Source organism: Eretmochelys imbricata, chromosome 8 (genome assembly GCF_965152235.1).
Source record: "Eretmochelys imbricata isolate rEreImb1 chromosome 8, rEreImb1.hap1, whole genome shotgun sequence".
NCBI lineage: Eukaryota > Metazoa > Chordata > Testudines > Cheloniidae > Eretmochelys > Eretmochelys imbricata.
The window spans coordinates 103110856-103126539 of NC_135579.1; the positions used below are offsets into that span (position 1 = coordinate 103110856).

The window sequence follows — 15684 nt, forward strand, 5'->3', positions numbered from 1 at the left end:
AATCTCTTCACAGTTCCAACAAGCACAAAGTTGTATCTGTGCTTGTCCTTGATCCTCATCCTGCTAGTAATGGTTATGCATAAGGGAATTCCTACAACAGGGAGGACACCTCCCCTCCCTGCTGTCTAGTTATTAATATTAATTAACAGTCTTCATTAAGTAGTCATAAAATGAAGCCATTTCCACAGGAACTTTGAAAATGTTTAATATGGAAAACCATAGAAGATGGTTTTCTTACAGCTGCACATTTTTCATGGAACAGAGATGCAATGACACGTTGGCACCTGGATCACCACAGCACAGCCAGGAAGCTGTTCACTTATACTGTACATTCACAATAACGGGCAGCAAGCAGCACTTGGAATCCAAAAAGAAACTGCACCGTGTTCCAGCTGAACGATGGAGGCAGATGGTGAGACTTGCTCCAACATTTACTTCAGATTCTTAAAGAGTTTGTGAGCCACCTAAAAAGGCAAGGTGAAAAAAGCTTTCAGTAACTGACAGGTTCTCTCAACACAAAGGTCTTGAGAACTGAACAGACATCACATTCTCTCTCTCTCCTCACTTCCCTATCTTTACGTCCCTATCTTCTGTATCTCAGATTCTTTAAAACAGCAGCAACATAATTAGAGGATTGATCACAGAGAAGTTTGTCTTCCTTGACCACCAATAATTTTCTAATTGTCTATATGGTCCCACCTTTGTCTTTCTTCAAACAAGCTTATGAAGGCTACAAAAGTGTACTTCAAACCAACTACTAGAGGCTGACAAACTAGCAATAATAAATTGTTTTTTCAAGCCAGGTGTTCTTACAAACTCCAATATTTCAAATTAATCCATCTGCTTCAGAGATGAGCTGTATCTAGTAGTAGTACTATAGTGCATATTGATCAGCACAGGGCCCTCTAAGAAAACCAAAACCAAACCATTCCCCCCGAGTGTTCTTATCCCATAGACTGCAATAAATGTAACGGTTATAATGAGTCAGAATTTCAAACACAAAAGCAGGAACAAATAAGTATTTAAGAGAAAAAAAAATCACCTCACAGGATCAAGGTTCAGAGTTCTTTAAAATTAAAAACAACATTGATTCAGTAAATAGAAAAGGAGGACTTGTGGCACCTTAGAGACTAACCAATTTATTTGAGCATAAGCTTTCGTGAGCTACAGCTCACTTGATCCGATGAATGCATCCGATGAAGTGAGCTGTAGCTCACGAAAGCTTATGCTCAAATAAATTGGTTAGTCTCTAAGGTGCCACAAGTCCTCCTTTTCTTTTTGCAAATGGAGACTAACACAGCTGCTACTCTAAAACCACTGATTCAGTAGATGCTTGTTCTTATTCATTCACCCTATACTGCAATCAAATAAAGCGTTTTAGAGCATCATCAGCCATATAGATGCAATCTGGGCTGATGGCCATGACACTGGACTGGGAAGTAGGAGACCTGGTTCTATTCCTGGCTCTGCCACTGGCTTGCTGGATGACTTTCACCTCTGAGCCTCAGTTTTCCAAATCTGTAGAATGGGGATAATGATACTGATGTCCTTTGTCAAGTGATTTGAGATCTACTGATGAAGAGTGTGACGTAACAACCAGATATTATAGAAATAAGGTACTGATTGAGCCACGTCCCATTAGAGATTGCAAACCAACACAAATGACTAGGTATCAGCCTCTGTTGAACTTACACAGTGGTCCCTGGCATGCAGGAAGTCAAAAAGCTCTTCCGTACATTCCTCCTGCGTGTGGGACCTTGCAGACACTCGCGCATCACACAGCTCCAGCTTCTCCCGTGCCTTCACGCACTTCTCAGTCTGCTCACAGTGCTCCCTTACTGTGGTTAAAGGATCCTGAGGGTCAAGTTCAAAGAGAACAAAAAGTCCGACAACACAGTTTGCAGAGTTACTTATTCTACGTGGTCAGATGCAAATCTTATGCAAAGAACAGACTTTGAGAGTTCAGACAATAGTTCCAAACCAAATTCCATTGCATGCTAACAGGTAACACTACACACGCACAACCAAGCTGGGGAGGCATGTCCTCAGCTGAGGAAAATGCCCCTGCTCTGTACCTCTTCTAAAAAAGAGATGAGCAAAAAACACCACAACCACAAGTACGTACCATTTGCGGTGCTAGAAGCCTCCATGGCTCTCAAAATGAAAGCGTATCACATATAAACTACACATTATATCCAGGGCCTGACAATCAGCAAGCCCATAGAAACACACTGATAAAAACCCCACACATTTGCACATGTACAAAGAAACACTTACTTTGCACACACTACCAGATTATGCTTGAGCACATGGTAACCACGGTACAAAATTGCACACAAGTGTACACCTACAAGTTCACTGAAAACCAGGTCTTTAGACATTAGTTCATTCTATTCCCTGTATACTGCACAGTAAATGAGACACCACAAGTGTTAATTTCATCAGCCCCTTGTTTAGAACAAGTTTGGTTAATCAAAGAGAAAAAGCATAGTTCACATCCATTACAAAACATTTATGCGTCTTGCAGTTTTTCCTTGGTGGAAAAGGTTTCTAAGCTTCAGTAGTTCTTACCACTAGCTCTGCCTCCTCCTCCTCTTCCTGGAAGAAAGAGATACCAGATAAAAGTCAGTTATATTATGCCATACAGAAAGCATTTATGCCATTATACACACTTAAGAGTCTATTGAGTATAAAAGCTATTTCCACAAGCCACATGCAGGCTTTAGGAATTTGTCTTTCAGCTTTATTTTGTATGGCTTGATTAATTCCAGACACTGAACGAACAGCAGGTTATATGATTTATTTCTGATTTATACTCTGTTTTCACCTCAACAGCTTAATCTTTAAGCCAGTTCTTTCAGGAAGAAACTGTGCAAATTTGTCTGCCTAGATCCTTTAAGTCTCCATGCGTAAGGCTCTCCCCCGCGCCATTAGAGAACAGTTTTGTTTTGTACAAACGTTCCCACTCTTGCAGTTGAAACTGAATTGCTAAGCCCCCCGCGCCCGCTGATCAGTGCGGTCTCGTTTCTTCCGTGTGCTCCCCCAGCGTCTCCACCTGCTCTCTACTGTCTTCGTGTGCCAGCGCGTTGGTCCGAGTCTGTACAGCGCCTAGCGCCAGGGCTCCAGACCTGCTGCTAGGCGCCCCCGGAACCCGCCCCGTCCCAGGCAGCCCAGGAGTTGAGATGGCCCGGGGCGTGGGCACGGGAACAGCTGGGCGCCGAGCGGCTCCACAGGCCCTGCAGCGGGAGGCTCCGCAGCGCAAGCCCAGCCAGCCTCGTGGGGCTCCCGGCAGGTGAGGGGCCCAGCCCGGAAGAGCAGGGTACGGCGGCTGGCAGGGGACACGGCTGTGGGGGAGAGAAGCTGTGGCGCGGGCCGGGTCCCGAGGGCGGAGGGGCAGGGTACGGCGGCCGGCAGGGGACACGGCTATGGGGGAGGCGGGGGGAGAGAAGCTGTGGCGCGGGCCGGGTCCCGAGGGCGGGGGGGCAGGGTACGGCGGCTGGCAGGGGACACGGCTGTGGGGGAGAAAAGCTGTGGCGCGGGACGGGTCCTGAGGATGGGGGGGCAGGGTACGGCGGCCGGCAGGGGACACGGCTATAGGGGAGGCGGGGGGAGAGAAGCTGTGGCGTAGGCCGGGTCCCGAGGGCGGGGGGGCAGGGTACGGCGGCCGGCAGGGGACACGGCTGTAGGGGAGAGAAGCTGTGGCGCGGGCCGGGTCCCGAGGATGGGGGGACAGGGTACGGCGGCCGGCAGGGGACACGGCTATGGGGGAGGCGGAGGGAGAGAAGCTGTGGCGCGCGCCGGCTCCAGAGGGCGGGGGGGCAGGGTACGGCGGCCGTCAGGGGACACGGCTATGGGGGAGGCGGGGGGAGAGAAGCTGTGGCGCGGGACGGGTCCTGAGGATGGGGGGGCAGGGTACGGCGGCCGGCAGGGGACACGGCTATAGGGGAGGCGGGGGGAGAGAAGCTGTGGCGTAGGCCGGGTCCCGAGGGCGGGGGGGCAGGGTACGGCGGCCGGCAGGGGACATGGCTGTAGGGGAGAGAAGCTGTGGCGCGGGCTGGGTCCCGAGGATGGGGGGACAGGGTACGGCGGCCGGCAGGGGACACGGCTATGGGGGAGGCGGAGGGAGACAAGCTGTGGCGCGCGCCGGCTCCAGAGGGCGGGGGGGCAGGGTACGGCGGCCGGCACGGGACACGGCTATGGGGGAGGCGGAGGGAGAGAAGCTGTGGTGCGGCCCGGGTCCCGAGGGCGGGTACGGGAAGAGCGGGGCCGGCAGGGGACAGGCCGCGGTGGGGTAGAGGCGGCCCCCGGCCGTGCTAGGCCGGCATCACCTCACCTCACCTCAACCTCAGGTTCCCCGCTGCGTCCCTCCAGCATCTCCTCGTCCCCCAGCCCCATCGCCGCTCCGCTCCGGGCTGCCTCACAGGCGCAGAAGGACTCGCCAGGGTCACCCGCCGGAAACCCCGCCTCTCCGGGGCCCCCTCTCACCCGGAAGCGGAAGCCAGGCCCGCGTGACCCTCCCAAGATGGCGGCGCTGCCCGGCGCTGTTTCTCTCTGTGCGGCGAGCCCGCCCCTAGGGTGCTCGTCTGAGTGAGGGCGGCGGCGGCCATGGAGGCCCGGGCGGAGGGAGGGGCCGCTGGTGGGAGCCCCCCCAGCCTCTTCGAGCTGAGTGGGGTGGTGGTGAGCTCCGCCATGGGGACCCTGGAGAGAGAGGTTTGGGGTAAGGGGGGCGCGGGGGTCCCGGGCCTGTCCCACTGCAATGGGGGGTGTTTCACATCTGTCCTAATGCAGTTTGGGGCGGGATCGTCTGAGTCCTGGGCAGTGGGGGGCCTGCGGGAGGGGGGGCGAGTCCCAGTATATATGTGTGTGTTGGGGGCGGGTCCCAACTTGGGGGATGTCGCAAGTGTTTGGTGGTGAAGTGGGCGGGGGTCCCAGGTTTCTTCCAATGCAGCGTGTCTGGTGGGAGCTGAGTTAGGTATGTGACATCTGTGATGGCAGCACATTGAGCGCTGAGTGCCCCAGAGTTACCAGGGCGTCCCCATCCCTAGGGTCTGTGTGAGGAAGGCATCGCTGTGGAACCTGACTGGACCAACTTGGACATGGGGCACAGTGGTGATGGGTTCTTGTCTCTGCTTTAAGTGCAAGTGCCAAAATGCTGCACGTTTAGGTGAACATTAATCCATGGACCAAAGTGTTACCCTAGTGGGAACTTCAGTCTCCATTTTATTTTGTTGTCTCTCTAAACCTTTTCCGCCTCCCAGACTTATAAAGCGTTCTGCATCTGTTCTCTTCTCCCGCCCCAAAGCACTTCCTGGACAGATACTCCAGGGCATCCTGCCTTTGCTTAATATCTATTACCTGGAAAGGATTGAGGACATTGCTGTGAAAAAAGGTCAGTTTTATTCATAAAACTGTTTTCTCTAAAGTTGAAGGGTTGTTTGGTCTCCATTGATCATTTGGTTCTGGGCCTCTCCGCTGAAACTGTTAACAAGGAATAGCAATTACTATCAGCTATGAGAAGTTTTTTGGTGTGGACGTTTTCCCTAATTGGAACTGGATTTAGAATGCCAAATACATTTCTTATAGAACACTGAACAGCATTAAAGATAATGATTTTTGATCACTGCCAACCATGGCTGATGAATAATAATATTATTTAAAAGGGCTGATGGTGTCTGTTACATACAGTCTGTTTAAATAGATGAGAATTCAGTGAAAATCCCCAAATGTATAGTTTTTAAAAGACACCATCAAGTCAAATTTCATCCCAAACTTTGGCTTTCTAAAAATAACATTTTCAATTCCTAAGACAAGAAATACTTAGTATATTTGGTTGTTTAAATTCCACTGGAAATAGTTTTGTAAATAATAACACTGCCTGCAACATTTGTAATCCAAACTTTGCTGCTTTTTGCTTCTATGTAAGTATTCAACAGTGAAAATTATTATTTAGTGTCCAAAATGAGGAATACTAAAAGTACATAGGCAGGATTAGTACAGAAAAGTTTTAATTAATTTATAATAATTAATTAGATTACCAAAACTAAAAGAATAACAATCTGATATGTAATAGGTAACAGGGAAAAGATTATTTTTGTACTAAATATCTTTTAAAATATTATTTTAACCACATAGTGCCTCTTTAGCAAACATAAAATGTCTTATTTCTTTTAAATCAGTATCGATCTAGTGCCCTGAATGTTCTCCAAAAAATAGTATTTGATGACTCGTGTTTCTAATCTTATTTGTTTTAAATTAACATCATTGTGAAACCTGAGAAGGGAAAATTGAGTAAATCTTTTGAGATAGAGGATTTGGTGTAAAATTGTTTGTATTTCAGGACTCTCAACCCAGCCCATATGGCACAAACTCTGGAACGATGTGATGAAAATCAGACCATCCAAGTCAGAGGTGAGTTGGAAAGCTGCTGATGGACCAATTTAGAAAGGACACAAAGTTTACACCTCAATTTTGCGAACACTTATTCATATTTTTCACTTTGAGTATGTGAATAATTCCATTGATTTGAGTGAGACTACTGACATGTCTAAAGTTAAACACATGTAAATATTTACAGGATCGGGGATTAGGATGTCACCCTGGTATTCAAAATGTTCCATAAAACACCTTATCTTGTACTTATATATAATTTTTCATCCAGAAGGATGCTATAGCACTTTGTGGGCTTAGTATATTAGGATGAAGCCCACTGCTGGAGTGTATGCATGTGCGCTGTACATTTTGGGCCTCACAATGAACGTGCATGGAATTGGGATGAAAGTAAATTTATTTTACTCTGAGTTTATTACATTCTAGGAATCAAGAATGTAGGTCACATTTAGAGGATGAGGGACTGTATTTTGGAAAGCATAGTTCAGCAAGGGACTTGGGGGCCATGGTTGATAGCCAGCTGAACGTGTGCTCACAGTGTAATGTGGTGGCTAAGGGAACAAATGCAATCCTTGGATATATAAGAATGGGGAATGTTGAGTAGAAATAGAGAGGTGTTGTACCCACTGTATATGGTGTTACTGTGTCCAGTTGTGATGTCCACACTTTAAAAAGATTGTTGACAAATTGGAAAGTGATCAGAAAAGAACTACAAAAATGATTTGAGGTCTGGAAAACTTCCCTTAGAGTGAGAAAATAAAGAGGCTCAATCTGTTTAGTTTAACAAAGAGAAGGTTAAGAGGTGATTTGATCCTGGTCTATAAGAACCTGCTCGGGGAGAAGATTTCTCATAGTAGAGTGCTCTTTAATCCAGCAGACAAAGGCGTAGCAAGATCAAACAACTGGAAGCTGAAGCTGAACAAGTTCAGAGTAGAAATAAGGTGCAATTTTTTACCAGTGAGTGTAACTCTCCATTGGAACAAATTTACTAAGGAACATGGTGGAGTCTCCCTCACTTTGTCTGTAAATCAGTCTTGGATTTCTGTCTAAAGAGATGTTCTTGCTCAGCTAGAAATAATGGGCTTTTGATGCAGGAGCCACTTGGTGCAGTTCTGTGTCTTGCGTTATATCGGTGGTCAGACTAGATGACCATAAAGGTCCCTTCTGACCTTAAAATTCTTGCCCCGTCTCTGTTGTTGCTGTGTGGGTGCTACCCCCAGATGCCCCAGTTGTAAAGTCTCTGCTGTGCAGGTATTGGAGTAAAGAGACATGGGGAATAAACTGTTGAATTAGAACCCTGAAGGATTAGGGAGTACAATATGTCTGTAAGCCTGATTCTGATACACTGAGCCCTCCCACTGATTTTAATTAAGACCTTCAACGCCAGTTGTCGGACTACAGTACTTTTCAGGATCAGAACCTTAGCTGGTGTCAAATGTTGCCTTGCAACATGGAATCCATGCGGCACAGGTTGTGGCAGTATAAACTTGTTTACCGCCAATATTCCCCCAAACTTTCCTGAAGGGACTGCCTGTTGGGATGAGAGGGTATTTGAGTCTCCATGGCACATCCTTGACCTCTACAGAAACTGATGACAACTGGGAAACTAGTGGCAGTGGTGGTTTCTGTGATGTTGACTGAAGCCACTAAACGCTGTGTCAGATGATAACAGCTTATGGTCACTACTGACCTAGATAGAATCTGAATTAGCATCCTAGGGTGAAAGTCCACTCCCTCTTTCCCAGTGTGTCCTTGTTTAAATGAGGATAACATCCATTAATTCTGGGATTTTATTACAGAACATAACAAGTTGGAGGAAGAAGTTCCTTGAAACTTTCTTCTCAAATGTCCTGCATGGAGTTTTGGATGTTTCTTCAGATCAGCGCCTGAGTGACCGCCATTTTTCACCCCTACTCCACAGCTCGCGGCATGTTACGCAGCTCACCATCTGTAACATGCTGCAGGGGGTAGCAGAGCTCACTGCTGAGCCCAACCAAAGAGTGCTAGAAAATCTGGCTGGCTCACTGAGAACCTTGAAGTTCCGTCATCTGCTGACCTCCGATCTGTCCGTTAGACATTCACTAAGTTTGCTGCTTCATCATCTGATCCACCATGGAGCTGTCAGCCAGGTATCCATGTGTTCCTGGCCAGTTCCCGATAAAGTACTTTTAGTCCTCATTCTGAGTATGAGTGCCGGGTTTTGGCTCCCAGGTAAGACACTTGTGCACCAGGGCAGCCCTTGCAGTCTTTGCAGAGAGGAGTTGGACGCCCAAGGCCTGCTAACTCAAGAGGATGATGCCCTGCTAGAGTCAACTCAGCTGTGCTGTGGATCTGCTGAACAATCAGGGACTGTCCAGTGGGGTGATAGTGAGTCAAGAAGCAAGAAGGCCCAAACTGCTTCAGCCAAAGTGCTTCAAGACGCTGATCCTGACTCCCAAGCTTCTATAGAACTGTCCAGGAGCAGTAGTGGCATTGTTAAAACTCCAGTGCTCTGCGGATTGGGGAGCCGTCCTTTGCACAACCTACCATGTCAAGGTATAAGCTGCAAGGTGCCCCCTGAGTATTACAACATTAAAGGAGAGTCTTCTCCTTCCCTACCAAAAAGATCTTCGGTTGGCCCCGCTTTCCGAAAGCCCTATAGACGGTTTAAGACGGCAGTGGGGAGGAAGCGCCGCTGCACCAGGAGAAACCGCAGAGCTCGTGCGGACGCGGAAGATCTTTATGATTTTGTCTTCGCTGTTGCTAGGGAGGAGGAGGAGACGGCAGAGTCACTCTATGAAAGCAATGCCCAGGAGGGGGAAAGCATTGATGGCTGGGCCCCTTCCCCAGCAGACACGCCTAGCTTTGAGGGTGTTGGCTGCACGGAAGGAGGATCTGTCGGAATCCTTCCTCTGAAAGCAGCATGCCGCTTCCGAAGTGTATCCACGCTGGAATTGTTCTCCATCCCTCTGACTGGGGACACCTGTCGAGCTTTGGGGAACCTGCTGAGCTCTTGGGCATCTTTAGAAAAGCTGGTTCTGTCTTACAATGGTTAGTAGTAATAACAGAGCTTTTAATTTCAGGCGTGTTTGACAATCTGGTTTCTGACTGAAGCCAACTTCTAAAAACTGCTAAGATCTGCACTGAAATTTTGGTTGGGTGGAACAGACATCATTGGGCACTCTTAAGCTCACCCTGAAAATATAGGTAGCAAGGACGCTTCAAACCATGCAAGGCTTTCTTTAAGTAGGGAAAAAAGCAAGGGAAAGCTGATCAGCAGCAACCGGGCTTAAAATATGAGAGGGGTGTGTCTGTGTTAGAGGAAAATGTGCTATGATGCAAGTAGAGTATAATGAAGATGATACAAGCAGTGAGAGAAGGGAAAGGAAGAAAAGGACAGAGACCTTCTACTGTGTACAGCACAGTGGGGCCCTATTCTTGACTGGCCCTTAGACACCACTATATTATCCATAATTAATAATAAAAGGGTTTAATATTTTAATGGGGTCCAGAGGGGATTCTTCACTGCATAGTAAAAACATCCTGTGACATTTTTTGTTCCTATGTACATTTATGGTAACTTTACTTTGGAGAAGGAACTGGGATGTAAACCCATCAGATTAAAGGGACAAATCAGTCTAACTAGGAGTAGTGGGGGTGAAACAGAGCAAAAGGATAACTTCCGAATGGTGAAGTCTGATAGATCCTGATCCTCCAGACTTTTGCATGCAGGCAGATTCCTGCACCCATGCTGAGCTCTACTGAAATCAGTGGAGTTGTGTGGGGGCAGGTTACAGGATAAGAGTCTTAGTTTATAGAATAGTTCCCAAAAGGAATTGTGGGAAGCTCGGAACATTGCACTGGGCTTAATAAAGCCCTGCTGATAAGAGTTCTGTACTGGCTAGTGGAAATGGACAAAATGTCCTAGTCAATCTTTTATATCTGACGTTGTCAATATGTATGAAAGACTCTGGAGTTCTTAAGACATTGCCTAGAGTTAATCACATATTTTACTAATCAGAGGCCATCTAATCCATCCCTGAAGTGCAGGATTGTTCCCTGTAATTTGTCTAGTGCATTGTCCAGTTTTAAATTGCTAAATGATGGCTTCTACCTCTTCCCTGGGGAAACCGGTCCACAGTCCAACACTGGGATCTGTTAGAAAGGTGCAGGTGATACAGGCTGTTTCTTTGTTCCAGCCTTGCTGAATTATGTGCTCTCTCTGTGTATGTAACACCCATCTTGCTTGCTATTGAAATGTTGGTTTCAGGCCTGGGCGCTAATATCTTCTGCATCCTGTCTGGGCTCCGGGCCCTCTCTCACCGCAGAGACTGCAGCCTCCATGTGGTGCGTGTGAGTGACGTGTTTTCATACATCCCCTCGGTGGAGCTTGTTCGGTCCATCCTGACTGCCTTCCCCCGCCTTCACACGCTCTCGGTCAGCTTTGATCTCAAAAACCAGCTGGAGGGGAACAGGCCAGAAGGGCATTCGAGCTCGGAGGCAGAAATTCCAGGTAGACTATAGACGCTGACTAGTACATGAGATCTTGCTGTTTGTTTAAAGCAGTAGGTTCAACCGCCTTTGCACACAGGGTAAGATGCTTAAGTCCTGGCCCAGTTTGCACTTAGCTAGGTGATTGTGACCATTCCTTTGAGAGTCAGACCTCGCTACAATTTTCCACCTGCAGATTGATTGTGACCTCCAGTCTGTTGTACGCTCTGATGTGGTACAACTTTTTAGGGCTCCTGGACAGAACGTCTTTAATTGTGTCATGTAAAATACCAAACACATCAGCACCTAACAAGGCCAGGCAGAACCTATGGTCAGTGCAGAAAGTGGCTGTTGGTTTGCTTACCTGTGTGGTCCAGATCTGCTGTGCTGTTCTGGCTTCCTGTTCACTTGTGTGTGCAATTCATGCTATTGACTATGATATATAAGGCCTTGTATAGGTTGGCTGGTGTCAGTCGGAAAAAAAACTCTGTTCACCATCATGATAGCTGAGATCAAGTGCAAGGCTATTGCTAAGCCCCGGGATTTCCATGTCTGAGTGCTGTAGCAGGTCAGGGACTGCAGATTCTGGAACCCACTTCCTCCCTTCTTTCAACAGATTTGTTGGTCTTCAGGGCGTTATGTCTACACTGTACAGCCTCTGCTGCCATAGCCCCCTAGTGTAGACACAGCCTTTGCTGATAGAAGTAGTTCTTCTGTCAGCGTAGGAATATCACCTCCCTGAATGATGTCAGCTAAGCACTCTTATGTCAGCACATCTGCGTCTATGCTGGGGGTTTGGTCAGTGTAACTATGTCAGTCAAGGGTGTGTTTTTTTCAAACCCCTGACCAACACAACTATGCTGGTATAACTTAAGTGTAGACCAAGCCACAGGCTTTTGGCTTTGAATGGGATCTGTGAAGAACTGTGTCCTGGAATGAAAGGCTGATTCAGCTTTTGTGGATAAGGGGATAAAATTTTCAAATGTGACTTAGGTGTTTAGGAGCATAAGTCCTACTGAAAATCAATGAGACTGAGGTGCCTAAGTCACACAGGAAAATTTTACCCCAAGTCTATATATTCATTACTCTTCCATGCACCCAGACACTGGTGATGGGTACAGTGGATGACTTAGTTCTTCTGGGAACCAAATGCATTTATCAGACATTTTTGAGAGAAAGCATTTGCCAACAAACATTTTCCCCCCCTCCCTTTAGAGAGCTGCCTGGAACAGTTAGAGATCCGATTCCCCAGAGAACCTCTGCAGACCAGTCTCCTTTTGCCTGTGTTGAAAGCCTCAAGGTCTCTCCAGCAGTTGTCTCTGGACAGTGCTACAATTTCCTGTCCCCTGGAGTTTGGGCTCCTTCTGCAAGCACTCAAAGGTAACACAATGAAACTGTGCAGTGAGCTTCTTGGACAAAACCTATCACGGTCTCCTGTGAGCAGCTTGTCTAGGGGCCTCCCTGTTCCTCTGCCACCTGTATTGTCTCGGGGGACAGGTCTACATTACAAAGTTTTGTGGGCATAGCTGTCTCACTCAGGGGTGTGAAAAATTCCACACCCCTGACTGAAATAGCAGCGCTGGCAAAACCCTGTGTAGACACAGCTATGCCCGAGGTTGTTTATCGATAGATCTTCTTATGCTGGTATAAATTGTATCTCCAGTAGGGGGCTCCACCAGCCTAGCTATACTGGCATAGCTGTCTCTGCAGAGCCTTTCTAGAGCCCTAACCATTTGCTTTTCTGTTGCTTTGGACTGTACGTGCTAGGTAAAATTTTCAAAAGTGCCTAACATACTTAAGTCCCATTTTCAAAAGTGAATTAGGCACCTAAGTGCTTTTGAAATTTTTACTCGTCTCTACAATGCACACACTTGGCGCAATTCACGAACACAGAAAAATGGAAAAGGCGGCAGGAATTTTCTTCCCATTTTTGTTTTAGTGAAAATTACCGTGGGGAGTTACTGTATTGCAGAAATCTGAAGGCAGAATTTGGCCCTAAATTTGTAAGTTTAAGTACTGTGAATGGTGAGCTGTTATTTATCCAGGACAGCCAGCTGTGTGGTTGGGATTTCATTAGCAGATAGCACATTTCTTTTGACACACAGACACACGATACCTGACCAGTAAGGTTTTGTCCGTCTTGCAGAGTGTAATCGAGGCCTGAAGAGACTGAGCTTCCATGATGTGAACCTTGCTGACTACCAGAAGGAAGTTCTCCTCCTGCTGCAGGACCCTGTCCTTCAAGGTACAGCAAACACCCGCCCACCCACAGGGGCTGCACCACAGACTGCTGGTGGGGCTGAGGCTGGAGTCAGTGTGTGATCCTAGGGAGTACAGGATTTGTCCGACAGTTTCATTCTCAGGAATGGGAAGGAGATGGGATGTGTGACTTTTGGGGGCAGCGGGCAGGGGGGATGAGAACATACCTGGGTTGTGACTAAGGAGCGATAAAGCTCTGAAGCCAGTCTGCAGTGCAAAACAACTGAGTTACGGTCGTGGCTGTTAGACAGAACATGCATGGTGCTATAACCTTATAATCAGGTCACATAACTGAGGGATATGATCAGGGTTTTACCCAGGTTAACAACACCATTGAGGGTCCTGCCTACACTATTCATTTTAAGCATGTTGTAACTAGGTACCTAGCAAGGATGGTTTCAGTTCTTGCACCTTAAACAGGTCCCCCAAAGCGATCTGCAATATGTAAATAAATAAATTTACTGACTGTGATGAGAGAGGCCAAAGATACATCTATCACTGTGTGTATTTTTTCGGTAGAAATTACATTTTCCTTTTGCCGGCTGTTTGAAAGCTGCACCACTGAGTTTCTATCCAACATAATCAAAATAGTGAAGAGAAATTCAACTCTGAAGAGCCTCAAATTGCCTGGAAACAGACTTGGTATGTACTGTCAATGCAACTATATGGGCATCCCTTTACACTAGCTCCCTGACAGCTAACTATCAGGAGAGTAGTCAGAGCCATTGCTGACCAACTTCTACCACTGAGTTAAACACACAACAGCTGTTAAACAGTGGCATTTGTGGAATGAGTATTTTTCATGGAGGTAGATAGGGCATTTCAGCCATGTGCTGCATTGCACAATGATCCAGGTGCATGATGGGATTTTTCCCCCCTTTCTGTGAAGCGCTAGGTTTTGGCCACTGACAGAGGTGAGATTCCAGATGTGGAAGATTAAGGCCCTGAGTCTAGAATAGCTAGAAATAAAGCTGATAGCACTCGCTCTAGCCAGGTGTACTATGCAGACACTGTGCCTCTTAAAGCAACTGCATCGGCTTACTCAATGCAACTTAGAGCTTTCTAAAGTTACAGGTTTCTTTAATGATTTCCGACAGGACCTTTTTGCTTTAGTAATGTTCAGGTAACAGTTAAAGGTGTAGGGAGGATGAGGAATTGAATGGCTCAATGGACCTGTAATGTTAATCAAACCTCTCTCTCACTGGTAGGCCCCTAGTGTGAAGCCCAACTTTCATAGTGACTTTCACACTTTGCTGTTTGGTGGTGTTTGATTGCAGCCCTGTTTCTAGTAGTAATGGGCCAGTGCTGAAGCTGTTTAAGTCCCTTGGTGCTGCGCCTTCCTCCTTCCTTCGACGCTTTCAGTGGTTGTGGCTTCACATGTCATTTGTTTTCCCATCATTAGGGAATCACAGGTTGGTTGCCTTGGCTGACATTTTCTCTGAAGATTCATCCTCTTCCATCTGCCAGTTGGACGTCAGGTATGCTGCGGCCTCAACCATAATACTCTCCCGTCACGTCCCTTTTTAAACAAACTTCAGTGCTCCAACAGCAGGGTAAATCCTGAGCCTCGTTCTGTTCACTAGCTGAGCTGATACCACATCAACTAAGACTATGTTTTAGGGAACACCTTGCTGCCGCTACCCAGGATTTGAGCATTCTCAAAGGTAGGTATGCCTGCATACACCATAAGGGAAGAAAAAGAAATACGTCTTTCATTGTGGAGCATCTAAGCCCCAGTTTTAAATGGCTAGGAATTAGTTTAATGACAAAAACACCATGCTTGTTCAATTGCTTGCCAGCTGGTGGGAGAACGGACAGAACAGCTCTGCCCTTTATAGAGGCAGAGTATAACCAGCTCTTATGCATGACCTGTCTCCATCGGATACAATCAAGCTGTTAGTATCTACTGCCTACCATTATTACTGTGATGCTTGAGAATAAGTACACTCTTCCTCCTCAAATGAATTTTAACTTGTAGGCACCTAAGATCTTAACTGCATTTTACTCTGTTTTACCCCCTTAAAGTTCAAATTGCATCAAGCCGGACGGGCTCCTGGAGTTTGCAAAGAAGCTGGAGAACCACATCCTGCAGCGAGGCGGGCAGATCACGTTTACCCACCTCCGCCTCTTTCAGAACTGGTTGGACCAAGATGCTGCAACAGCGCAAGAGGCTCTTCGGCGGCTCAGAGCTGTGTGCAGCGTGGTCAGCAACACCTGGGACTCTTCGCAGGCCTTTGCTGACTACATTAGCGTGATGTAATGAACGCCCAAGAACTGCTGTAAAATCGTTAGCGATGGCTTGAAATAAAGTTGTACAGAACAGTGCTCCCCGTCTCGTTGGCATTGCTGTTCACACTGTGCGCAAAGCATGGTGCAGAAGCAGGCACGGCTGGGATAAGAAACGTGTACGAAGAAAGTAGAGGCTCTTCCACCCCTCGCCCCCAAGCAAGGGAGAATTGATCACATCCCTTTCATGGTGCGACTCAATTAAGGAAACAAACTCAGCAACAGTGAGGCTATAAACAAAAGGAATAAAGACGGGGGAGGGAGGAGCATCTCACCTGGTTC

At 47.2% G+C, this 15684-nt stretch overlaps 2 protein-coding genes across 5 annotated transcripts; one reads left to right on the forward strand and one right to left on the reverse strand.

The window, feature by feature from the left end:
* Positions 1-189: 189 nt before the first annotated feature.
* On the reverse strand, positions 190-4479 carry UQCRH (ubiquinol-cytochrome c reductase hinge protein). The gene is made up of 4 exons (XM_077825149.1): positions 4339-4479; positions 2572-2598; positions 1693-1854; positions 190-464 (listed from the first exon to the last, which is right to left on the reverse strand). The coding sequence occupies exons 1-4, from the start codon at positions 4393-4395 to the stop codon at positions 432-434; spliced, it is 279 nt and encodes a 92-aa protein (XP_077681275.1). The 5' UTR covers positions 4396-4479; the 3' UTR covers positions 190-431.
* Positions 4478-15441, forward strand: LRRC41 (leucine rich repeat containing 41). Of its 4 annotated transcripts, none has more exons than XM_077825145.1 (10): positions 4478-4717; positions 5303-5389; positions 6338-6408; positions 8187-9417; positions 10637-10879; positions 12073-12237; positions 13004-13102; positions 13636-13758; positions 14519-14594; positions 15142-15441. In XM_077825145.1, the coding sequence occupies exons 1-10, from the start codon at positions 4606-4608 to the stop codon at positions 15374-15376; spliced, it is 2442 nt and encodes an 813-aa protein (XP_077681271.1). In that variant the 5' UTR covers positions 4478-4605; the 3' UTR covers positions 15377-15441. The 4 variants fall into 4 exon arrangements, with proteins under 4 accessions (XP_077681271.1, XP_077681273.1, XP_077681272.1 ...); XM_077825147.1 differs by having other exon boundaries at positions 4527-4677; XM_077825146.1 differs by lacking the exon at positions 4478-4717 and adding an exon at positions 4897-5164.
* The last annotated feature ends 243 nt before the right edge of the window (positions 15442-15684 follow it).